This window comes from Dendrobium catenatum, unplaced genomic scaffold, assembly GCF_001605985.2.
Source record: "Dendrobium catenatum unplaced genomic scaffold, ASM160598v2 fragScaff_scaffold_1427, whole genome shotgun sequence".
Taxonomy (NCBI): Eukaryota; Viridiplantae; Streptophyta; class Magnoliopsida; order Asparagales; family Orchidaceae; genus Dendrobium; species Dendrobium catenatum.
This window is the reverse complement of record NW_021319889.1, coordinates 203,824-231,175: the sequence shown is the minus strand read 5'-3', so window position 1 is coordinate 231,175 and position 27,352 is coordinate 203,824. Positions and strand designations below refer to the sequence as shown.

Genomic DNA, 27,352 nt, shown 5'->3' with positions numbered 1-27,352 from the left:
ACTTATAGTTAAATTTGCCTACTACACAACTAGCTTTAATGAGCCAACTTATGTATTATTATGATCTCACCGTGTAGTTCACTTGCACCACCATCTTTAGCCCTCAACTTTAAATAAGTCACTAAATAAGCATGAACATACTACAATCTTATACTTACAATAAAAACTCAATTCAATTAAAATCTCTCTCTCTCTCTCTCTCCCTAGTTTGATTAAATATGAAATAAAATTTTGATATTTTTATGAACAACATTTAAATTAGCTTATTTAAACTTAATAGTAACAGTGTGTTCTCTGAATCTGAGAAATTATTTTGTGCAGGGTCCGGATCAAAACAACCATCCGATTTATTGATTATACTCAATAAATTTACTGAGTATACTTAATAAATCGGACGGTTATCCCATCTAAACTCCGCATATAATAATTTCTCCTGAATCCTGAGGGTGACAATTAAATGCCCAATACAGTTCCAGAATTCGATATCATAGCCTTTTTGCCTTAAAAGATACAGAGAAACCTCAGTCAGTAATCTGAAGATTTGGAGCAATTATCAAACCATCTTTATCATCATTTGAAAATTATCAACTCGAAAAGGATCGTTTCAAAAAAAAAAAAAATTTAAAATCTTCTTTTTCTTTCTTCTGTTTTTTTAATCAATTATCAATAAACCAGAACGGAAAACAAAACGCTGGCTTCAGTTGGAAATTTGTATGAGAAAATGCAAAGTTCACTTAAGAAAGTAAATGCTAACAAGATTTTTCGGTCAAGTAGTTTTAGGCTTCGTTTGGGACGGCTTTCTTACTGCTTCTTAAAGCAGATTTCTAGTATAAAAAAATTAATTTTTGTACTAAAAAACTGCTTTAAGAAGCAATAAGAACGCCGCCCCAAACAAAACCTTAGTCACCATAGAAAAAGTGAGAAAGAAAAGAACTGTACATGACTATATGAAAACATGACAAGACAGCTATAGCTGAATTCAATTCTGGAACAGCCAAATTAAACCCCTCACCATTATACACACACAAAAAAAATTACCCCTAAAGTATTACAAAGATATTGACAAACTAGTTAACCTCTTCCATCATCTTCACCAGCCAAAACTAGTGCGTTTTTATAAGCTTTGGCGTCCAACCTCGCCAAACCAATCGTCTCCCCTCTCCCTTTTTCAATTCACTTAACCTTCTCTTCTGATCCAATCCATTCTTTTGACTCTTTTGAGCTGCTTCTTCCTGAAGAGGAACTGATCTCAGTGGAGGCTGAGGAGCTCCAGTCTCTGAATTCTCCACAATTCTCTGCAACATTTCCATTACTTCACTCATTCTAGGCCTTGACTTTGCATGCTGCACAAGGCAACGGTTCGCAACGGTCGACAGCCGCATCGCAGATTTCAAGGACGAGCGTGTATCGAGCCTCGGGTCTATTATCATTCGAAATTTCTTAATGTCAGAGATGTAGGGTTTAACCCACTCCAAAAGCCTTTGTTCGTTTTTCGGTCGATTTTTGTCGATTGGGCAACGACCGGTGATGAGTTCATAGAGGAAAACCCCAAAACTCCATATGTCACTCTTGGCGGTAAGTCGACCGGTTCGCATGTATTCAGGAGCAGCATAGCCTAGAGTTCCAACAACCTGTTCAGAAAGTTGTCCATGGATTTAGATGCGGCAGTTTTGGTAAATTATGCAACTGTTAAGAAGTTTAAGAATGGATATAGTATATGCTCGGATTCTGCTGGCACTAATGGGAAGAAAGAAAAGTGTTAGAGAAGGGAAGGATTTCATGGAATCACTATAACAGGGACAAAATGGCTAAAGTTCATTCATTTTATCTATTCTCAATGAACTACTGGAATAATGTCCTTTGGTGATAGGCAAAATGGTTGCAATTTGGCAGTTTTGCAGTTGCCAGAAGTTATTAGCGATCGGAATAGCTGTCTCTCAGCAGGTTGCCATGAGCTTTGTTGCAAACTTTATGTGACAAGGCACGACCAGTAACAAATGTTACAAGCAAAAATAGATTATAGTGATACAGTGGCAACAACTTCAAAAGGAGGCATTGAGGCAACGGCCGAGTTCTTAGCTACCTGATGAATAGAGGCAATTGATATCTGATATCTCATCTATCTTATATTGACTCGAAAGAAAAAGAAACTTAAACCCAAATACTGAAAGAAAAAAAATATTCCTATTTTAAATATCTGAAGTGTTGCAAAGATGAGGATGCTTAGGTGGATGAGTGGTTTCACCCTTAGAGATACGATATGAAATGAGCATATACGTGAAAAGGTTAGAGTAGCTCCAGTGGAAGATAAGATTAGAGAGAGTCGTCTTAGATGATTTGGTCACATTAAACGGAGGCCTTCCGATGACCCGGTTAGGAAAGTTGAGGTATTAAATTTGCTACAGCAAATTGAAGGTAAATGTCAAGATGGTGGTAGTTGTTCTATCAAGTCCAAATTATGATTCTAGTTGCTTCTAAGCAGCGAAGGAGAAAAAGAAAGCAAGTATTAAATGCCACTGATATGTTAGGAGAAGAACATGCAAATTGCAACAGTTTGACCAATATCCATTAATCCTTGCTAAAGAACTTACAGCTGTAGTAACATGAGTTGAACCTTCTTCCGGGCCTTCTCTAGCCAAGCCAAAGTCTGAGAGCTTAGCGTTCCAGTGTTCATCCAAGAGAATGTTGGAAGTCTTGAGATCCCGAAATATGATCTGGTAAAATAAATAAAAATAAACCTCCACAACTCACGCCTGCCTTTCAACCAAAGCAATTCTTTATAGGAACCAGCAGAAAAATAAGTAAATGACATCTTGTTAATTTTTTTCAGAACAGAAAAGGATAACCTCGAAGCAATTGCGAAGACAATGGTGTTAGTGAACATAACGATGATTCTAATAGAAAAGTTACTTTTACAGCAGTATATTGTTAATTTTGATCTTAAATTTTTATTGATTGGTACAACTTGTGTTGCACCGGACCGAAAGAAGTTGCATGAGATATATTCCTATTTTCAAGCATGGTTATCACGTGGCCTTGTTTGCATGAATAGAAAAAATGAATATGTCAAGGAATATTCCATGAGTGACTATCAAGAAGCTTGCACTAGATGCTTGTACAAAGTATTGATTTCATGATTCACATGGGATAAATGAAAGAAAATCCTCTTGGTTTTCCAAAGGAAGAAAAACCTCGAGTTTTGTGAGGTATTGAAGCCAATTTTATATATAAACATTTCAAAATAATCTCCATTTTATATATATGTATGTGTGTACATATAGAAACATTTCAAAATAATCTCCAGTAGTCGTGTGTAGCCAATTTAATCCCAAAGTATTACATTGTTCAAATTTAGTCACTCGACCATATAAAATTGGTCCATAATAGCCTTCATGTTGTAAATGTGTTAAAAATTGATCCTAATATAATCCAAAAGGGATCATTCAGATCCATTTTGTATAGTTAAGGGATTAAATTGGAGGAACGTGATACTGGGGGACTAAATTGGACATATGCGAATAGACTTATTTCGAAGTTTACCCCATCTACAGAAATTGTTATATTTATTTTTTGTAGTTTTATACCTAGGCGTGCAACTTGCAGCTAGAGGAGGGAGTCATCAAAGGTCGTTCTCTAGTTTCTTTCCACTTGGAGTTTTGGCAGCTAAAGGAGCGGAAGGACCTCTCAATTTCTTCCTCGCTGTGAATATTAGGGTAATAAGAGAAGCTTGTGGTTCTTCTTGAGGGTTCAAGTGCGGTTCTTAATGAGGTGACCAGTTTCAATGTAAGAAAAAACTATATGTTAGATTATTTTTTTTGTGTTTCTTCTTTAAAATAGTTAGGTGAACTTTGGTTTTAAAAAGGGGTGAGGGGTGTTCTTATTTTGTACACCATTTGTAGCTTATGTTTCGTGGATTAAGCATACGCCCTCTCTTGTAGATGCAAACTTTGTTTTGAGCCAAATCATATAAATTTTAATGTCCATCTTTATGACGCTTGATCTCTCTTGTGATAACTTTGTAGTTCATCATATTTGTCTTCCCTAAAATATAACACCGATAATTTGGCTTTTTATCTCAAGGAAAAAACTAATTGCGACTTTGAAGGACAGTCTCAATTCATGAAACAGCCACTCTACCACATAATAAAATAGTAAAATACTATACATCAACCCTTTCACAATGATGCAAGTGTCACACACTAGAATACTATTAAATCTCTTTCCTCATATGATATCATGGAAGATAAAATCAAGTTCCAGCTTGTACAATCCATTGCTCACAGCAGGTACCATATCAGTGCAGATTCAGAGGAGCACAAAAGTAAAAAGCAGCCAAAAACATGTAACATTTGTTTTGTTGTGACATGCCTTGTCATATAAACACCAGCACAGTTCAGTAAGGAGCTACACATGCGTCGATGGTTATTAAGCAGAAGTTCTAACAGAAATGCTTGAATGAGGAAAACACGACATTGTTGTTGCTAATTGGAAAATGAATATGTTTTTGTCCCTCAAGTTGAATTAGAGGACAGTTTGAGAAAGATGAATGAACTGCTACAATCTATATAGTGACTTCAAGGAGTATAGCAGCTAGATCTGTGACGGTTGGAGCAAATTTAGAATAGAAGGTAGAAATATTAGAGGAGAAATATGATATGGCGGTTCCACAGGAACTGCCTCTTAAGGCAGTTCAGAGAGAACCGCCTCAGCCGGCCCCACCTGGGCCGGCTATTTACTATAGGAGGCGGTTCAAAACCGCCTCCCTCCTACCTATTTGAGCTTGCCGCCTATATGTGGGACCCCTTGGATTTAAATTTATTTGAATATTATTTTTTTAGGAAAGGGGTGGGCGGTGGAGAGCTTATAAATAGGAGAGGTAGGGGGAAGGGAGGGGTATGCTTAGATTTGAGTTTCTCTTGGAATCTTTTGAGGTATGAGGGCTCTAGACTTTAAGTCTAGAGATTGGGAGAGAACGATCCTCCTCTCGAATAGAGGATCACTTGTATCTTGCTTTGTATTAGTTTTGTTTTATTTCTCTTGTTGCAATCCATTGTTTTGGGGCTGATTTTGCCCAGATTTTGCTTTATTCCCACTGTTTTCTTCCAATTAGTGGTAGGTGTGCTTGCGAACTTAAGTATTCCCTTAGGGTTACTTGTGAACTCAGGTATTTCCTATCAAATTAGTATCATAGCAAATCTCGGGACCGGTGGAGGGCTGATTTCAACGGATTCCAGCAGCATTTTTTCGCTCCAAATCGGAAGAAGTTGCTGTTTTTCTTTTCCAAATCCTGTTTTTGGTAAATCTACAATCTCCGGATTGTGATGGCGGCCAAAAAAGTGGATGCCTTGGAGGAAAGACTCAAAGGGGAGATGAATCAAATCAAAATGACAGTAGAGGAAAGGATCTCTTTAATGGAAGGTCAAGTCGCTGATCTTCGAGAGATGATGAAAAAAATGCTGGAAATTCAAAACCAAATGGCGGCTTCAGTGACAAAAGGGAAGGAGGGAAAAGGTACGAATTTCGAAATTCGTAGGAAGGAAGATGAGGTGGAAATCATGGAAGGAGAGGGAATAAGACCCCATCTGGTGTCTGTCCAGAGGGGAGAAAGAAGAGGCGGATATGGGGAACACCATGAGGGGTACTAACCGCCAAGGCGCTGATTTTGAAGAAAGAATGGGGGATTTCGAAGGGGGTTTGGGCTATGGCAGGTCAAGAGAAGACCGGGAAACTTGGGGTGCACCTAGCACTTGGGAGAGGGGAAACTATGGAAGAATCCGGGGCAATTGGGGGGATCAAAAGGTGAGGAAGTTGAAGATGCCCATATTCGAAGGAGAAGATGCGTATGGGTGGATTTACAAGGTGGAGCAATACTTCGCCGTCAATAGACTGACGGAGGAGGAGAAGCTAACTGCAGCCGGATTATGCTTGGAAGGGAAAGCCCTGTCGTGGTTTCAGAGAAGAGACCAGAGGAGGCCGATCAGGAACTGGAGGGAATTTAAAGACTGCATAATAGAGTATTTCTAAACCGATCGGAGAGGAGACTTCTATGAGCAGTTCTTTGCTCTAACGCAGGAGGGATCGGTAGCAGATTACCAGGAGCAGTTTGAGCACCTAGCTAGCAGGGTGGAGCGACTCCCAGATACAGTGTTGGAGGAAAATTTCATGAAAGGGCTGAAGGCGGAGATCCGAGCAGCAGTGAAGGTCTTGATGCCCCGGGACTTGGCAGAGGCCATGAGGTTAGCCCAACTGGTGAAAAATCAAAAAAAATTGGAGAAGGGAGCAAGGAGTAGCAGCACCGGAGGCACATACAGAATGACGACCACTCATCTCGCACCTAAAGGTCCGGAACAGGAGGTAGTAAAAAGGACACCAAGGAAAAATAGGGGGAGGGAATTTCAAGCGGCTGACAGAGAAAGAAATGCAGGAGAAGAGGGCTAAGGGGTTGTGCTTCCGATGGGATGAAAAGTACACACCAAGACTTCGGTGCAAGGACCGAACTCTTCAGGTTCTCACCGTCTACGATGACGAGGAAACTGAGGAGGGAGGTGAGGAGGAGACAGAGGAAGAGGAAAAGCTACACTTGGATCTGACTGAGATTTTCCTAAACTCAGTGGTGGGGTTCACTACGAATCACACCATGAAAGTGAAGGGAGAGATAGAGGATATGAAGGTTGTGGTGCTAATTGATAGTGGGGCTACCCACAATTTTATTTCCAACTAGGTCATAGACCAACTGGGAATAAGATTGGTGGACACATGTTGTTACGGAGTGATGATGGGTACGGGGAAGATAGAGAAAGGTCAAGGGATTTGCAAAGAAGTACGACTGACGATCAAGGAGATACAGGTGAGGAAGGACTTCCTTCCACTAGAGTTGGGGAGCACGAACGTCATCCTGGAGATGAAATGCCTGCAAACTTTGGGTGACACCAAAGTGAATTGGGGAGCACTCACGATGGAGTTGATGGTGGACGGAAGGAAGGTAGTGATTAAGGGGGGCGCGGGGCTTTCCAAATCCCTAGTTTCTCTTAAAACAATGGTGAGAGATATCCAGTTGGCAGACGGAGGGTATTTAATGGAGTTGCACAGTTTGGAGGGAGCAAGATTGGAAGAGGGAGGAGAGATACCCCTCTCCATTCAGCAGTTGATTCAGCAGTTCCAAGAAGTGTTTCAGCCACCTCAACGATTGCCACCATAGAGGGAGCAGGAGCATGCATCGTGTTGAAGGAGGGAGTGTCGCCCATCAGTGTCTGACCTTATCGCTACCCTCAGTTCCAGAAGGATGAGATAAAAAATGTTGATTAGAGAGATGCTGGATGCAGAGATCATCAGACCCAGCATCCGCCCCTTTTCTAGCCCTGTTCTGTTGGTGAAAAAGAATGATGGCAGCTGGAGTTTTTGTGTGGACTACAGAGCACTCAGCAAGGAAATTGTACATGACAAGTTTCCTATACCAGTCATTGACGAGCTGCTAGATGAATTGAGTGGGATCATGATCTTCAGCAAGATAGACTTGAAATCGGGTTACCATCAGATCCGAATGAATGAGGTTGTACCCAAAACGGCCTTTAGAACTCATGAAAGACATTATGAGTTCCTAGTGATGTCGTTTGGCCTTACCAATGCTTCAGCTACTTTTCAGGCCCTCATGAATAAGGTTTTCAAACCTTATCTCAGATGATTTGTACTGATATTCTTTGATGACATCCTGGTCTAAAGCAAGACAGAAGTGGAGCATTGAGAGCATTTGAAGAGGGTGTTAGAGGTACTGCAGGAGCACCAGTTGAGGGCTAAGTTGAAGAAATGCTGCTTTGCACAAGCCAGTGTAGAGTACTTGGGCCATGTGGTGTCAAAAGAGGGAGTTACAGTAGATCAATCCAAAATTGAAGCGATGATAAGGTGGCCAATGCCGAAAAAATTGAAGGAATTGAGATGATTCCTAGGACTGACGGGTTACTGCAGGAGGTTCGTGAAGGGGTATAGCTCCATAGCATGGCCACTCACTGAACAGTTGAAGAAGGATAGGTTCCTATGGGGGGAGGCGGCCACATCAGCATTTGAGAGCTTGAAGAAGGCGATGACTACGATGTCGGTCCTAGCCTTGCCAGATTTCACTCAAACCTTTATTGTGGAGACAGATGCTTCAGGGAACTGGCTGGGTGCAGTACTGATGCAGAGTCGCAGACCCATTGCCTATTTCAGCCAGATATTGACTGCTAGAGCCCGACTGAAACCAGTTTACGAGAGGGAATTAATGGCCAACGTCTTGGCCATCCAGAAGTGGCAGACCTACCTGCTTGGGAGACATTTCATTGTCAGGACAGATCAGCGAAACCTGAAATATCTACTGGAACAACGGATGGTGACGGAAGAGCATCAAAGTTGATTGTCCAAGTTGCTAGGGTACGATTTTGAGATTCAGTATAGACCAGGGGTGGAGAACAAAGCGGCGGACGCTTTGTCCAGATGTATGGGGGAACTGCAGACGGTGGCATTATCTGTTCCTTTGATGCTTGACTAGGAGGCTATCAAGGAAGAAAGTGCTAGAGATGAAGAGCTGTGAAAGATCATGTCATATTTGCTGAAAGAGAAGGGTAGCCATCCATGGTACTCATTAGAGGGAGACAGACTGCTATACCAGGGAAGATTTGCGATGCCCCGTACCTCAATCCACATCCCAAATTTACTCCAGGAATTTTATGGAAGCACAGTTGGGGGCCATTCAGGAGTGCAGAAGACCTACAAGAGACTAGCGACCGAGCTTTACTGGAAGGGAATGCATAGAGATGTAGAGGAGATGGTGGTAAGTTGTGAGATCTGTCAGAGGAACAAGTATTTGGCCATGTCACCAGGGGGACTACTACAGCCATTGGTGTTACCGGGACGAGTATGGGAGGAGATATCTATGGATTTCATAGATGGGCTACCCCGTTCAGAAGACTTCACAGTGATCTTGTTTTTTCTTGTGGTGGATAGATTGAGCAAGTATGCTCATTTCATCCCCCTCCGACATCCTTACACCGCGGTGACAGTGGCTTCAACATTCATTAAAAAGGTGGTCAGATTGCATGACGTACCAGAGACGATCGTGTTAGACAGAGATAAGGTGTTCCTCAGTCATTTTTGAAGGGAATTGTTCAGGTTATAGGGGACAGTTCTAAAGAGGAGCGCCACTTAGCACCCACAGACAGATGGTCAAATGGAGGTGGTCCATAGGAGCTTGGAGACTTATTTGAGATGTTTTGTGTCGGAGACACCCAAACTTTGGGCCAAGTGGTTGTTGTGGGTAGAGTACTGGTACAACACCTCTTTTCACTCAGCTTCACAAATGACTCCATTCAATGTGTTGTACGGAAGAGACCTCCCTCACTTGGTGCACTTTGGGAGTAGCAGTACTCCAATTTCTTCAGTTGAAGAGTACTTGGAGGAGAGGGATCGAGTGTTAGAGGAATTGAAGAAACATCTACTGAGAGCTCAACAGATTATGAAGAAACATGCTAATGGGCATAGGAATGACATCCAGTTCGAAGCATGAGAGAAAGTGTTCTTAAAGCTCCGACCATACCGGCAGAAGACAGTAGCCAAGAGGAGAAATGAAAAGCTCGCTCCAAGATACTTTGGACCTTATGAAATATTGACAAAAAAGTCAGAGCAGTGGCACATCGGCTGAGACTACCACTCATGGCGACTATTCATCCAATTTTTCATGTGTCACAGTTGAGAAGAGCTATTAGAGATTATACAGCCAGCTCAAAGTTACCGGCCACACTTACGGAGGATTTAGAGGTGATTATGGAACCCTTAGAGTTGCTGGGGGTTTATCAGAAAAAAGAGGGAGTGAAAGAAGTGCTAATCAAGTGGAAGAATCTGTCGGACTACGATGCCACGTGGGAGCCGTACGAGAGGGTGAAACAGCAGTTTCCTAGTTTTCACCTTGAGAACAAGGTGATTATTTGGAAAGGCGGTATTGATATGGCGGTTCCTGTGGAACCGCCTCTTAAGGCGATTCAGAGAGAACCGCCTCAGCCGGCCCCACCTAGGCCGGCAATTTACTACAGGAGGCGATTCAAAATCGCCTCCCTCCTACCTATTTGAGCTTGCCGCCTATATGTGGGACCGCTTAGATTTAAATTTATTTGAATATTGTTTTTTTAGGAAATGGGTGGGCGGTGGAGAGCTTATAAATAGGAGAGGTAGGGGAAAGGGAGGGGTATGCTTAGATTTGATTTTCTCTTGGAATCTTTTGAGGTTTGAGGGCTCTACACCTTGCATAAGAGATCAATATTACCTATTTTCATTAATAAACCAAAAGACTCAATCCGTAGTTGTTATTAACTAATTATATAAATCAAATTTATATAATGAAGATATAGAGAGAGTTTTGAAACAAAAGGTCAGAAAAATCACATAGTTATCAAAAAGTTAATTTGATTTTATGCCAAGAAGACCCACTATGAAAATATTTTTCTGCCAATGCAAATTATAAAATATCACGTCTCCTTTATTAATCTTGAGAAGGTATGTGATTGAATATAATGATTATTCTTTTAATATGCATCAAGAAAAAATAAGTATATCAAATATATATTGATGTTATTAAATATATAAATGTCAGAGCATTGACTAATTACTAGCATTTGAAATGGCTGTGGAAAAATCAATAAATTTTCAATCACAGCATTAATATATCAAGTGGTCAGACGTTTTTAAATATTTTTAATATTAGGTAAGGGTGAGCCAACATAACACATTCAAATTTAGACACATTGCTATACTATCCATGATAACATAACCATCATAGATGAGATCTTAGTTGGAAAGAAAAAAAAAGTGAAATTTTCTTAAAATAATGGAAAGTTTTTTTTCAAAATATAAGTAGCTTGGGATAAGAAGAAATAGAGTACATGAATGTGATTTTAGTGGGAGTTATTGATAAATATTGCCAATATTGTTTAAATATCAATACATGATATGTGAGTTTGATAGGTTTAAGCATCTTGGATATATACAAAGAAGATTGGGAATATAAACGAGGATATACCTCATAAATCAAGTTTGAGCGGAAAAAATGGAAAAGTTCCAAGAAAAAAAATCTTTATAAGCTCATCCCAATTATTTGGTGTTTGCTTTATGAATCTTGTTTTTCATCTACTCCTCATCCAAACTACATGATTTAAAAACGCACCTGGAAGTCCATTCCTTCGTGAAGATAGGACAGGCCACGAGCAGCATCAAGAGCTATCCTTAACCTCATAGGCCAGGAAAGAGGTGCAGTTGATCGAGCAAACAGATGATCCCCAACACTTCCATTAGGCATGTACTCATAAATTAGAAGCCTCTGAGATCCCCTTTCATCTTCTTCAGCGCAATAGCCTATTAACTTAACAAGATTTGGATGATCAACAACACCGAGAAAAGTTACTTCTGTCAGCCATTCTTTGTGCCCCTATAAGTTATAATCAAACTAAATATAGTCACTTTCTCAAGCTTTTACTAAATTAAACATATTCATCATTCAAAGAATTCCTCTAAGTTGTCTAGCCAATTTGAAAGTATCTCAAGATGGCTCCAATTAAATATAATAATTTATTTTTTAAGTTTTTACTAGTCATGTTGAGATTATTAAGAATCATAGTTAAACTAATTTAATTTAAATTTCATCATGCTGTCTATTTTTTCAGCTATCTCAATTTTTATGTCCTATGTCTAAGATATATTATCATACAACATTAAACTCTGATATCAAATTTATTGTAGGATGTCTTAAGATTGAAGGCTTCTAATCTAGATCTATTATGAGATGCAAAAATTTATGCAATAAGCACACATACCTCAGAGGTCACGAACTCTTAAATTAAAACTTTCACTATAATAAAAAAAAAATAAAAATAAAAAAAGAAATTTGCAGATGTACCAAGTGTGCATTGATAGGATTTAAAATGTTAGTTTACAAAAGCTAAAATAATCATTATTTTGAAATTTAAATTTTAAAACTTTATTATTGAATAAAATCAAATAAAAATATTCAGAAAATTGCAAATGTAATAGAAAAGTAATGAATTAAGTCTAAACATATCGGAATGCATAAGAGATTTTGTAGTTAAGGTTGAAAAATAAACAGAAAAAATAAATAAATAAATAAAAATAAAGTTGAAGGGTTTTCATGCTCAAATAGCTTGGGTTAACATTCCAATATATATATGTATAGGCTCCATAGGGATTTTTAGGTACAATAAAACTTGAAATGAAGAGTTAAGATAAAATTATTCAAGGATCATTATTCAAAATTGTGATTAACTCTTGATATTGTCATGACTTTTTGTATATTTTATACATACATGATCTATTCATAATGCATTCATTAAAGTAACTTTGTAATAGAATTATAACTTTCAGAATTCTACGCAACCTATATAATTTAAGCTTAATGAATCAAATGTGAGAATTTAATGTTTAAATCTGGGATTGCTCTTAACAACATATAAAAACTTATGATCATTTTTAAAATAATCTTTCATTGGTAGAATCTAATACCACTATTTAAATAATAGTATAGATTTGCTACTTTAAATGAAAATAAAAAATACAAATGAAATCAATAGAGATGGAGATTTAATTGCCTTATGCTAGAAACAATCAATGGATAATAAGCATCAAGAAAAACAACCAAGCAAAATCCATGTATTTGTCTAAAATTGAATGGTATCGAATTTAAAATAAGAGAAAAGTCTAATAAAATAATTCATAAAAAATTATCACAAGATCAATCCAATAAAATAATTTAAAATAAGAGAAAAGTCTAATGAAATAATTCATCAAAAAGCAAAAGAACAGGTCTCATTCTTGTATAAGGAGATAAGAACTATCAAAAATCTCAAAATCTCTCATTTGATAAAGGAGTTCATTGCCAAAAATAAAGAATAACATAATAAACTAAAACTTTTAAGAGAAAAATTAACAAAACTTTGTGCAAGCCTGAGACCTCTATTTATAACAAGAAATCTCAATAGAGTTTCCTATGAATCAATCAAAATAGCCCAAAAGAATCATCTGCAAGTCTTACTAAAAAATAAGGAAATCCTGGCATCAAATGAGGATTGTAGATATCATAGGTATAGCGCCAAATCCCATTGAAAAAAATTGCAAGTCATAGATATTAAAACTAGAGATGCAGAGTATAATAGCAATTGCAGGTGAAAAAAAAATCTGATAAAAGACAAAACTCCACCTAATATATCACCACAAAGAGTCACAAAAATCATCAACATGACCATACAAAGAATCACAATAGGTGCTCTTCAAGAAATTGTAGAGAATTACAAGAGGAGATAGTCATACAGGACTAAGACGTTAGAAATGTAGAGGTCGGGTCATAAAAGCCAGAGAAAGTTTGTAGGAGGATCCCAACATTACAAATGCCATCTCTAGAACAAAAAAAAAACAACATATTTGATAATGAGCACAATAGCGTGTCCACCAACATAGAGTGAAAAAATAAAATAGAAAAATATTTTTTTAGATCATTTATGATGCATGAACATGTATTATTGAGCTGTCAGAATTATACGTTTGGAATTTTGTAAGCCTTAGGCTATACAATTATAACTAAATGATATTCAAAATTATAACTTTTTTATGGGCTTCTTATATGTATCATTACTGCTTAACATCCCAAGCTCGTGAGTGAAAAAGTCTCGTAACGAATAACTCAGACATCATCTGGTCTGGAAAAACATAAGAAAAGATATATATATATATTTTAGCTCATTTATGTGTTGTATAAACATGCATTAAAGAGAGAAGGGCTGCTAGAAGTATACCATTGGTATAGTAACCCTTAGGCTATACAATTATAACTACTGCTACCCTTGGAATGATGTAACCATTAGGTTATACAATTATAACTAATTTTGTTCAAAAATATAACATTTTGATGGGCTTCTTATACAATTGTCGTTCTTGTCTAACATTCTAAACTGGTGAGTGAAATTGTCTCGCAACAAATAATTCAAATTTTTATCCACTTACCAGCACTTAGTCATCATTTAATTGACCAGCTTAAACAACCTTCAGCTTTGAAGAAACTATAGCCAGCTCAGAAATCTTCAAATCAGTGCTGACCACTCTCTAAGTACCTACACGCTACAATCTTTAATCATTACACAACAACAATATCAAACATTTATCTCCCACTATGTAGGGTTGGCTACATGAATCATTTTTTTCTACATTGTGTTGTCCTATTAAGAGTCAAATTCTCATATCAATCTAACAAAGAAAGGTCATGTCTAATACTTTCTAAACATATCTTTTTAGGTCTCTACCTCTACCTTTCTTAAAATATGATAGAGCCATCTATGACGACTATTTCTAATCTTATCTGCCACTGGACTTACTCCAACCTTTTCATGTATATACTCATTTCGCATTCTATCTCTAAGAGTAAAGCCACTCATCCACCTGAGCATCCTCATCTTTGCAACACTTAACTTAATTTTATACTTATCTTTTAATGGCCAACATTTTGCACCATAAAGCATTGCAAGCATCACTACCATCTTCTAAAATTTTCTCTTATGTTTGAGAGGTACTTTTATTACACAATAGACCCGATGCATTCCTCCACTTCAACCATCCAACTTGAATTCTACTAATAATATCTCCATATATTTCACTATCATTTTGAATAATAGACTCAATATATCTAAAATATATACTCTTTTTAATGATTTAATCATTCAAAGCCACAATCCCCCCACTAGATTTATTACTATTAAAATTACACTCTATATATTTCGTTTTAGATCTACTCAAAACGAAAACCTTTAGACTCTAAGGTTGACTCCATAATTCAAGTATTCCTTCAACTCCCTCTCTAGTCTTATCACAAGAAGAATATCATAAGCAAAAAGCATACACTAGGGTACATCCTCTTGCAAATTTCTAATAAGAACATCTACGACTAAAGCAAAAAGATATGGGCTTAAAACAAATCCTTGATATAATTCAGCTAAAATAGAAAAATACTTGGTCAAACTACCTTGTGTTTGAACACAAATAATAGCTCCTACATATATATCCTTATTATCATATGCTTTCTCTAAATCAATAAATATCATATGTAGATCTTTATTATTCTATCTATACTTCTCCATCAACCCTCTTAATAAATGTATAGCTTCCATAATAGACCTACCTGACATGAATCCAAATTGATTTTGAGAAATATTAGTATCACATCATAACCTATGCTCAATCATTCTCTCCCATAATTTTAATGTATGACACATTAACTTCATTCCTCTATAATAACCTATACAACCATTATAAAAAAATAAAAAAATAAAATAAAAATAAAAATTAAAAAAAAAATTCAATACTATGTATGAAGACAAGAAAGGAACAAAATTAGGAGTCGTTTTGTTCCTTTTATATTGCAATATTTACTTCAAGTCTCTTCCATTCAAAAGTTGACTTGATTCCTAGGGCTTATTAACTATGTTAACACTGAGCCTCACTCCCTAGTGGTTGTCTGAGTGGAGAGTCCACCACCTATATGTAACACCTCTAGATTAAGTGTAAAGTTCAACCCATTCTGACCTGGTCAGATCCAAGGTAATTAGTTAAATTTATGCATTTTGAAAGCTTGTACATGTGTTTGGAAATGTTCTGTCCGCATATGAAAGTCCGCATGTGTTCTAGAGCGGGTTACAGGGATCCAATTACATGTTTGTGCAATCTAAAATTTACCCTTTGGGGCACTGTAGCGTTGGAGTTGAAAGCACCCCAGCGGAAGTGCTCTCAGATTTCTGACAATCAATTATGCACTCTGACCAAGGCGGGCACAACGACACTGCAGGTTCCTGAAGGGAGGGTCATGGCCAACATCGTGTATCACCGTGGCGCCGATGCAATTTTTTTTAATAAAATATCCACATCCACCATTTCATTTGATTTATTTCTTTGGGAAGCCGGCTTAGAGAGATATAGAGAGGGATTCTAGTGAGAGAAAGTTTATTTTGAGTTGATTTTGGTCATTTTTAATTAATGACCTAGTTTTAAAAGTTATCTGATTCGAGGTAGGTGATATTTAACCTATCTTAATTGTCAAAAATATGACAATTTCTATTTTTTTAATTAAATTTATATTTCCGTGATCGAAAAATGAGGATAACTTTACACCAACAAAACTTTCACCATGTAACTTTTTGTATGTTGTAGAGACATAATTCTGAACAATTAGTGATTTTTTTTAAAATTTTACACCATATATTTTAAAAAGTGTACTACTTTAAGTGCCGAGAAAAATAATTCTGAACTCAAAAAATATGGTTGTAGTATAATGAAAGTTTTCAAACAATGTTATGTATAATCCCTGGTAATGTGGTTAAATTCTAAAATAAAGCATTTATGCTTAGTATGATTTTCGTTGTCTATTGTTATATAGCATTTTGTGAAATTCTGGAATAAATTATTTATTGTTTAGTTACTATAATGTAATAATTTATGTACTTTATTATTTGAAATGAGAAGTTCTTAGGAGGTTTGGTATGGGAGGAGCCAATTATATTTTGGTGGAAAAATATGATGTTATGGTGTCTATGGGCATGTTCTGATGTCTGCGGACATATTATGGTGCTTGTGGGCATGTTCTGGTGTCTGCGGGCATGTTCTGGTGTCTGCGGGCATGTTCTATAAACATATTTTATTTTGGTGATGGGCATGAGGAGTTATAAGGACAAATTCTATGACTTGTTGTTCTGAGAAATATTATGAGATAAGAAGTGCTTGTTTATTTATTTATCTGCAATATATTAAGTTTTTTTATAACTATAAGTAAGATTTTGTATAGTGCATTGATTATTATGAAATAACTTAAAAATTTTAGTTGCATATTTTAATATATAGATTATTTGGAAATTCAAATCCATATAAATGTGGCCTACTGAGCTGTGTTAGCTCACAGATATTTCACTTATGAGTTTCCCTTGAGTAGTAGTTTTAGGATATAATATGAGTCCATGTAGGTATTTTCCCTTTTGATTGTGTGCAGACATGGCTAGTCATTTTATGTTTTGCTCTGTATTCTGATTTATAGCCATGCACTGTAGTGTAATCACTATATATACATTTTGATGATAAGAAGAAAAGAGATTTTATGGATGAGTTTATGTTCAGTATATTGAATGCTATTAGTAGTTTTGTGGTTTATTATTTATTTTAAAATTTATATTTGGAAGAAAATTCTGAATATTTTTAAAACTATATCTTGGAGTTCGCTTGTTCCAAGTTAACATGAAAAAACCTATTCTATCTGAGGGTCTTATCAGGTTGGGTTGTGATACTATGTCCCACTAAGCCTTAGTGATCAAGAAACTAGTAGGTTTTCCTCCCCCTTTCTTATTATGTAGGTTTGAGTCAATGTCTAAGTCCCATCCATCAACAGGTTACTATGTTTAGAAACAAGAAAATTAGAAATAAAAAGGACCCTTAACAACTAGACATTTGAATCACTCTTCCAATAGAGTCGAGATCTTTATTTGATAAGTAAGTTGGATATTAAAAAATCTATTGTTTAAGGTTTAAACTGGACTTCTAAAGCCATCCTTAAACTTCCTTCTTAGGCTCTATTATAATTTTTTTTGCATATTATACGGAATAAATCAAACTTACAATCAAGGATGTGGGATAACAACTCCACCAATGCATTCTCCATAGGCATGAAATCTATATTGGGTGTGCAAGGTGGTAGGGATTTCCATTTTGTGTTTACCACACAATATAAAAATGGGGATTTACATACTTACCACAAAATTATAATATATTTGCATATCTAACATTTAAATCATTACATTTATTTTAAATTATACCCTAGTGTTTAAATCATATCAAAACATATGCATGAAAATGTGTATTTCACTTTGGTGGTATATTAGATGTGATTTAGAGTTTAGAATGATATATAGTTAAATATAAAAATTTAAATGTTAGATAACCAAATAAATAAGAATTATGTGGTATATATCTAAATCCTCTTAAAAAAAATATTATATGGAAAGTACTTAAAATTCAATATAGAAGCTTTTGCGAAGCAAAACCTCATGTATTCTCTGCTTAAAGTAGCTATAATAATGTATAATAGAATAAGGAATAAGATGCAAGAGCATAAAAGAGAAATGAGTAGTCTAAGGTTCATGCTAAAGCTTAGAATAGGCATCTCACTTGCATCATGAATTAATTTGAAGTACATAATAAGTGCCTACTATGCACTATGTGATATTATTTTCAAGCAAAGTTACCTATATATGAACAATCAGAAAATAGGAAAAATCCTTATTTTTAATTCATATATCAACAACCCAACAAGGATAGAGAAGATATGACACCAAAGGAAAGCCTTCAACAACTTACAATCCTTAATATCATCCACTTTTCTTCCTCATATTCCCCATCCATCTCTTGGATGATAGTCCTTTTGCAAATTTTAACTCTCCCAATTGCTTGCCTTATAGATAACTACCATTTAAGATTTACTAAAAATCTGGGCCCGTATCATGTCCTTTAACATAGAAATAATTAAAGATGGGCAACTGGATAATGGAAGTAATGACAAGGAAATGAAAATTCTAACATGCATTACACAAATTGAATCCTACGATACAATATGAATCATAAAATATTTTTCATAGCACCAAGCAGAAGCACTTCACATGCTAAAAAGGTTACTCCTCTTGTAAGTAGTGCATTAGAAACAAGTTTCAACATCCCTAATGATTAAAACAATTTCATAATGAAGTGAGAGAAAAGGGATAGAGAAAAGAAGGGGAATTGCAAATATATTTTTCCAATTTTACTCTAAATAAAGCCTAATCAAACATTTAAGCCAAAATATTATAAAATAGGAGACCCATCCATTTGGCTAATAAAACGAAAAGAATATTGTTCTTGTTTTGCAAGTAAATGTAGGTGCGGGTTCACTAAAAAATAAAATCTATATTATCGCTAATCTAGAGAAAACTCTAATACCCTACCGTCATATATATTTTTATATTTCATAAAAAATAAGGTTGAAAATAAATATTTACAAAACTTCATGCTTAAATAAACTCACCTGTAACCCTCTACGGCCTAGTTGTTTTACTGCAATTTCAATCTTAGAATTTGGGTCATCAGAGCTCCTAATTGTTCCCCTATAAACACATCCAAATCCACCTTCTCCAATCATTACTGAACGACTAAAACTTTTTGTAGCAATCTTCAATTCAGTAACAGAAAATACTCGCAGATTGCTTGCTCTCTGAGAGAAACTCTGCAACCGAGACCTCCTTACAGAATCAGCACTCGTGTCAGAAGTGGCTAATGAGTTGATCTCAGACCCTGATCTCTTGACATCACGATCAGTCGAGTTTGTGCTAAAAGATCTAATTGATGAAGATATTGTGCAATGAATGTCTTCTTTCTTTTTTGCAATAGTTATATTGAAGCACTTCATAGCTTCACCCAAAAACGATCAGCTCTTTATTCTGCACATGAAAATATGAAGAAAATCTTAAAAAATATCTTTTGCAAAAAGAGGAGAGAGTGAATAAGTCCAAATTTTATGACTGAGAAGAAAGCTAAAATAAAGTGTTGAGGGAACACCCGAAAAGTTAACTCATACAGTAATGAAATAACAAAGGTCATGAAATGACTATTCAAATGGAACTAGGGTTTCGTAGTATATCTAGAGAAAGATGAACAATAGTTCATTCAGGTTCGAAATTACAAGAAAAAGAACGACCTAAAGACAAACCTATTGAAACTTCAAGGAAAGTCATATTTCGAATTCAGTTCAAGAGCAAGCTTAATGAAATCTACAAATCTCAATTTTGCACAGCTAATTCACAGAAGATCATAAAAAATTACTCAAAAAGCATCAGTTTACACACATGTTACTTTGCCACAAAATTACTATAAGAAAATCCAATTAAAAGCCACAATTCGACTGTTGCTGAGGGGTTTCGGAATAATTAATACTTCTGACATATAGGACTACACAACAATTCAATTCTATTTCAGGGTTTTCAGAGCTATCTACTTGATTCCTTCCATGAAAGAGGTAAATCTGAAACTCTTAAAAAATGAAAACAACTTACTGAGAACTCACCTCTCGATCGACCCCAACCCCAGGCATTGAAGAAAGACCGTCGTCCCAAGTTTGGATAACCCTAACACATAATGCAAACTAAAATAAACTTCGTTTTCACAACCCCGCCTGAAAACCTCCCAAAAACAATTTTTTATTGCAGAATTTGTACACGATATCTTCTTCTTAAAATATACAGTCATAAGAACAAATCCAACGCCCACGCTTGTTGGATTTAATAAAATCGAGTGAAAAAAAAAAACTGTTTTGCTTTTTTTCAAATATATTACCTGCGAACTGCGGAATATTCCTCCGCCTAGTGAGCCTCAAAACCAGGAGAAATTATTGTGTAACCAGAGAGAATTCATGCTCGGCAGATAGATTTCCGTTCACCTAAAATAGTACAAATCCTTCTCGAGTGGAATGAGCAAGAGGGTCGTGTTGGCGATCTGATAACGAAGCGCTACGTTTGTCTTCACACGGGCTTTCCACGAAATGGAGCGTAAGGACTAAGGAGTAACTAGTAAGGACCGGCGACCGCTGACACCTATTGATGGGCAAGGCGAGTAGGAGACCACTTTTATTTTATATATGAGAATTAATATACCATCTTAATTAAAAAAATCTTAATAATTATTAATACAACAATAATATCAAATCTTTATGTGCTACATGAATCTTTTTCTTCAATGTCTTTTAAGAGTCATTTTTTTTAAATTTAATAAAAAATTTATTTATAATACTTTATAAGCAATCCGTTTAAGATCTATTTATTATATATATATATATATATATATATATATAACAAATTTAATACATCTACTCTGTTAATTGTTCTCAAATTTCGTCCAGGGAATTTCTTCTAGCCCGTTTGATCCAAAAAGGTTTCCCTAAGTCTTTTATTAGATGGGTTAAAGCTTGTATTTCAAATGTGAATTTTTCTGTTATCATTGACGGGGCTTTGGAGGGGTTTTTCCCTTCTTCTTCTGGCTTGAGGCAAGGTTGCCCCCTAAGTCCTTACTTGTTCTGTATTGTGATGGATGCTTTTTCTAATATACTTGATGCTAGTGGTTTTAAAGGCTTTAATGTTGATAACTTTCAACTTTCTCACCTTCTCTATGCTGATGATGTGCTCAATTTTGGTGAGGCAACTGTGGATAACTGTACCATTCTTGCTAATACTCTTAAGGAGTTTGCAATTTAAAATTTGGTAGATTATGATCTTTTACTAATTTATTTAATCTAAATATAATTCAAAATTAAGAACTAATTTAATTATTTCAAATAAAATAACCTTTAAGTATAAAAAATATATATTTGAACTCAATTAAATAATAAAAATAATATTAATTTTTTAATAAATAATAAGATATAGAGTGATATTTATATTCTTTTTTAATGGAAATGTATATGATTATACTTTTATAATTTTTCATTAAAAATATGTCTCTTACACTAAGTAAATTTTATATATTTGAGAATAATTTAATAATTAATATTAATCTGTGCCCCCATACTAAAAAAATTTTGACTCCACCCCTACCTGAGCATCCTTATTTTCACAACACTTAACTTTATGTTCAGTTTTAACGGCTAATACTAGAATTTTCCCTTATGTTTTGAGGGTACTTTTCTTATAATTTATTTTTGTGTGTCAAAACATTCACGGCGGCACAGAAATATATGATTTAACATCATATCTTTGTATGAAGATCTAATACATAGACATATAAGAGAAATTTGTTCAAGAGTTATAAGCGATACCAAAATTTTTATGTAATAAATCCTGAAAAGGGGAAAAACCAAGGGGTTTCGCCGAGTTAAAATGATTATACTAGTGTTTTTAGTGGATTACAAATGATGCATTTCCTCAAGGGAAGTCATTAGCTCAACATAGCAAATATACATCATATAGAGTACATTACATGATGGGAGTGAAGAATCCAACGACATGAGAGTTGTGACCGTAGTCCGACGATGGAGGCTGGAGGGGTCATAGTCGAACGACGGAGGTTGGAGGGGCCATAGTTGGTTGACTGAGATAGAGGGTACCATTTTCCGACGATAAAGGTGGGAGGGACTGTAGTGATCAACGGGTGACGATAGTCGAAGGGATTGTAGTTGACGAGCGACGATGGCCGGAGGGATTATATTCAACGAGCGGCTGAGGTCAGAGGGATCATAGTTGACAGGCGGCAGTAGATTTGATACATTAAAGCTTCCAAAATATGCTTTGGCCCCCATGATTTGAATTCATATGGGTTTGAATTAGACCGATTTTGACATTGTTGGGTTCATCTCATCGTTACGTTCAATTTGACTATAAATTTGCTGAAATTGGAGTTTGAATATTCACGCATTTAATTTTGAAAGTTACCAACTAAAATATACCTCAAAATTTGTGCTCGATCAAAATAATTTTTGCCGACATATAAATTATTAATAGAATGTTAATTTTTATTAAAATGTTTGTCATCTTTATTAACATTATTTTTTTGTCGGACAAGTGGACAATATGTTTGTTTTTTTAAATAGCAGATACATGCATGATGACTTATTGACATAAAAGGGTTGGTTCTTTTTTCTAGATGTCTAACATGTCGAATCAGTCCAAGGAACATATAGAGGCTTCAATGAAAGAGTTTGTCAACCCACCGCGGGGTGGCCTGATGGTGGAGAACTGGCTGGCCATAGATCAGGTACCGAGTTCGAATCCCCTCGGGGCTTCGTGCAAGTCTTAAGTGTTGGCCCGTGTAAATTGGTGTTAACCCTTAATATGCTTGACTTGGCCACAACAAACTCTAGATGATTAGACTTCTCAAAGACTAACCAAGTTCTTGAGTAGTCTTGTCGAGGGCTAGCCTTTACCAACTAATTAACCAACATTAATAAATTATGTTTGTATGGCTTAATATAAAGCTTATCTCAATTCTCATACAATATTTTTATATTATGTTATATGATTTATTACATTATTTTATTTTTTTATATTTTTTTATGTCAAAAGTGATATAAGTTTATATTAATGGATTTTATGAATTGGTTCTTTGACATATAAATAACTAGAATTCACTCTCTAGAAATGGGCAAATTATTAGGTCTAGACATCCAATTAAAACTTGTCACGTGTATTACGCTTTGACTGCACTTTACATGCTCTTTGACTGCGCTTTTGACGCATTTGACTTAAAATTCCGCGGACACGTGTACATTCCACATGTCAATATTTTATTATTGTCCGTATCTCTACGTCCGGTGACCGGACCTAATAATGTGCCCTAAAAATGAATGGTTTTTGGATGATTCACTTTTGTTTGTGATTTATATGTTGAGCGTGAGGGTAGTTAAATGCGTCAAATTCAAGCTACGTCCTCAGTCTTCATCTTAAGGGCCTATTTGGATACATATAAGATTTAACTCAAGCAGGATTTAGCAAATCCTGTAAATATGGATTTACTAAATCCTGGGGATGTTAAATTCTGAAAATTGTTTGTCATTGTAGAGGCTAAGGTTTCTTTTGTGACTGTTTTCTTATTACTTCTTAAAACAGCTTTTTAATACAAAATTTTAATTTTTGTACTAGAAAACTATTTTAACAATCAATAAGAAAGCTTCACAAACGTTTGAACTATTTTCTTAGTGCTTCTTAAAACATCTTTCTAATAAAAAAAAATTATTTTTTATACAAGAAAGTTATTTCAATAAGCAGTAAATAAGTTGTCCCAAATGAAGCATAAGTCTAATTAAATATTGATGTACTATTCGAATACTTCTTTCAAAAATTAAAATATGTTAGCTAAAATAAGATTTTAAAAATAATTATTAATAGTGACATTAATACATTTTATATAATTATAATGAAATGAAGCAAATCATTCTAAATTATAATTAGCATATGTTAATATCCTAAATAATTATTGATTAGTAAAATATTAAACTAATAAAATACAAATGTTAATTCAAAATTTTTTTTATTAATCATAAGTAGTGATACGGCATCGCAAAATCATCTTGATCGGGCACGAATCTCGAGGCAAAAACTAGTTGGAAGCTTCAAAAATTAATTTCAAGAGCATATGAACTCCGATTTCAGCAAGCTTACAGTCAAACTAAGCGTCTCGGAAACACGAACCCTGGACGCAACAAGTAGATTAATTAAAGATTTAAAAAAGAAACAAAAACTGTTAGATTAATTTATTTGCATCTAATTTACATGAGTGAATATTAAATTTCTAATTTTAAAAATTTTACAAGTTTTAAAAAGATTAATAAAATCATACTTATTCTATATTAAACATCATAATTAACTAGTAATTAATAAATATTAAATTAATAAACATATGAATCCATTTAACATTCAAAATAAAAAATTAAGCATTTGGAGCAAAAATGAAGTTTGGATAGGAACGATGTTCTTCTCTGCCATTGCCTATCTAGTTCTATAATTTCTCTTCTATTTGATCATTGTCTAGCTGGTTTGCTTTTCCTTGTCGCCATTTCTTCGTTGCTACTTCAGCTTTACATGCTTTGCATGAAGTAGCATTTTAAAAGAGTCGCAAAGCTTTTTTGCCTCCTTCGACGACGTCGGATCAGAAGCTCAACAAGAGCCTCCGCGAAGCTAATGGTCTATTAGTTTTTGGTGTGCTTCTTCTCCTAAATCCTATTGGTTTTATTAAATCTGCCAAATTGCCATATTTGATAAAATCCGGGATTTACGTGAAAATGGGGAAAACACTGTGAAGTACCGCTTAGACTTACTGTGAGATTTCAAGCATTTGACTAGATTTAGCTCAAATTCTGAAATATCCAGCCTAAGGTTTCGTTTGGGACAACTTTTTTACTATATTGTAAAATTGTTATAGATAAAATAACTTTTTAAAACTCTTATAGAAAGTAGGGCTGCAAGCGAACCGAGCGTTCGGCGAGCTGCTCGATGCTCGGTTCGATTAAAGCTCGTTTGTGATCGTTTAACTAACTAAACAAACAAACTTGAACAACATTTTAAATGCTCGATCATTAAATAAACAAGCTTGAACACTAATGTGTTCGGTTCATTTATGTTCATGAACAACATCATTTGAAGTTCGTGAACAAGCTCGACATTAAGCTCAATAAAAAGCTCGAATGGAGAGAAATGCAATAGGTAAACTTCATTTAAGAATATATTTATATGGATTAATCATATTTTCATTTTAAATAGATAACTACTTTTATTATAAATTTAATTTTCTGAACAAAAGATATTTCACATTTGTTCATATTTGTTAGATTGTTTGTTTAAGATGTTCATGAACAAATTTAATGTTTGTTTGTTAAATATGTTTATGAACATAGCTCGTTAAGGCTTGTTTTTTAAAACTCGATAAGCATTAAACGAATCGAATATGAACCAAACATTAACACCTTTGAATTAAACGAACCAAACATGAACACAAACAATAAAGCTCAAATCAAACATGAACACAAACAATAAAGCTCAAATCAAACACGAACCGAACTTGAACAAGCTAATGACAAACAAACTCAAACATGAACAATCACATACTCGGCTCAGCTCAGTTCGTTTGCAGCCCTAATAGAAAGCAACTTTCTAATTTTCTTTTTTTCAATATAATAAAAAATAGTTATCAAATAAAAATTATGATTGAGATCTGAAAAGCAGAGCAATGAAAAAGGTATCTCAAACCAAGCCTAAATCCTGTAACTAAATAGGCCCTGAGTGACAATTCTATTTATCAAGATAATTTCATCCATAATTGTTTACAAAATTTACTTCTTCTTTTTTTTCTTCTTATTCTTTTCTTTTAAAACATAGGGGCTACCTCTAAAACCCTATCTGTCTGATGGATAATTCAGTGAAAAATATATTGATGAGGACGTCAATTACTTAAGTGGAGGAGATTGAGAAATCCCTTAAGTAAAATGAAGTTAAACTCTTAAAAATCGAGGCACATTTTTGTGTAATGGTCAGAATTTCATTAAGAAGCTTCACATTTACATGTGATCATCTCAAAGAGATATTGTGATGGGTGACCTCCTAGAAAGTTACACCAACATGACAAAATCGTGAGGCCCTTAAGCCAAAGCGGACCTCAATAGTTAAGAGTTTGGGCTATTACATTTTCTATAATTTTGTTTTAATTTTTTGTACAGACCTAACATTTCTCAAATTTCCATCATGTGAATGTTTATTGTAGGGGACTATCATAGAAGAATCTATATTATATACTTTTGTGGATAAATAGAAAGAAAAAAATAAATTGTGTATGAGTCAAGTAATTTATAGTGAAGAAAATTAGGAAGCTCTCATGTTGGTTAACTGAAAATAAATCAGATATTTCTCTAAATAAAGATCTTGATTTGTTCTGTTCCGCCACCTTACAACACAAATATATATATATATATATATATATATATAGCTCATATCAATTTTTATACTAAAAGTCCGCTTTATGAAGCATAAGAAAGTCGTCCCAAACGATACCTTAATGCCCTTAAAAGCTAATGCCATTACTTTGCATATAGTTCATGTAGAGTGATGGGTCATCTTAATTCTCTTGTTTGGTGCCAACAGTCTTAAAGGTGAAACTCCTTAATGCATGATACAAAGCATATTCATCGTGGTTTACTTGGTTAAGTTTAGTGTGAATGTTCATTTTGAAAGCTTGATAGGAGGGATAGTAGACAATTTTATGATGTAGAGGATGATTTCTTCGTTGCCAATGATGATTGTGATGTTGTCCATGAAAACCTTAACTTCATAGAGATATTTGTTCATGGTTTATTTCTTCAAGGAGAAAAAGATTATTTTTTCAGTTGGATGAACCTAGCATGGTTGGAAGGGGAAATTATTCTGTGCGGAGTCCGAACGGGTGAACCGTCGCAACAAATACTCACAAAATACGCAGTTGTGAGTATTATTGGGTATATTGTGAGCATTTGCTGAGTATTTTGTGAGTATTTGCTGATTTGCTACGTATTTTGTGAGTATTTATTGCATATTTAAAAATAGACAGTAAATACTCACAAAATACGCAACAATCCAAACGGTTCTTTCCGTCTAGACTCTGCACATAATAATTTCCAATTGAAAGACTGGTGAAGTTTTTGGATGGTGTTCCAAATTTCCATGCAAGTGGTAAGATTCGAGATAGAGGCGAGAATGGGATGTTATGTTATAGTAAAGGGCAACAATGAGATTTTGGTCTATAAGAATCCAATATCATA

General features: G+C 35.0%; 1 protein-coding gene across 3 annotated transcripts; it reads right to left on the bottom strand.

Moving 5' to 3' along the window:
• Nucleotides 1-918: 918 nt before the first annotated feature.
• LOC110111114 (serine/threonine-protein kinase PCRK1) lies at nucleotides 919-20,675 on the bottom strand. 3 transcript variants are annotated; one of them, XM_020842845.2, is made up of 6 exons: nucleotides 20,416-20,675; nucleotides 20,136-20,207; nucleotides 19,112-19,523; nucleotides 11,186-11,446; nucleotides 2,592-2,714; nucleotides 919-1,631 (listed from the first exon to the last, which is right to left on the bottom strand). In XM_020842845.2, exons 3-6 carry the CDS (start codon nucleotides 19,490-19,492, stop codon nucleotides 1,104-1,106), a joined length of 1,293 nt encoding a protein of 430 aa, XP_020698504.1. In that variant the 5' UTR covers nucleotides 19,493-19,523; nucleotides 20,136-20,207; nucleotides 20,416-20,675; the 3' UTR covers nucleotides 919-1,103. The 3 variants fall into 3 exon arrangements, with proteins under 3 accessions (XP_020698504.1, XP_020698503.1, XP_020698502.1); XM_020842844.2 differs by having other exon boundaries at nucleotides 20,147-20,207; XM_020842843.2 differs by lacking the exon at nucleotides 20,136-20,207.
• Between the last annotated feature and the right edge of the window lie 6,677 nt (nucleotides 20,676-27,352).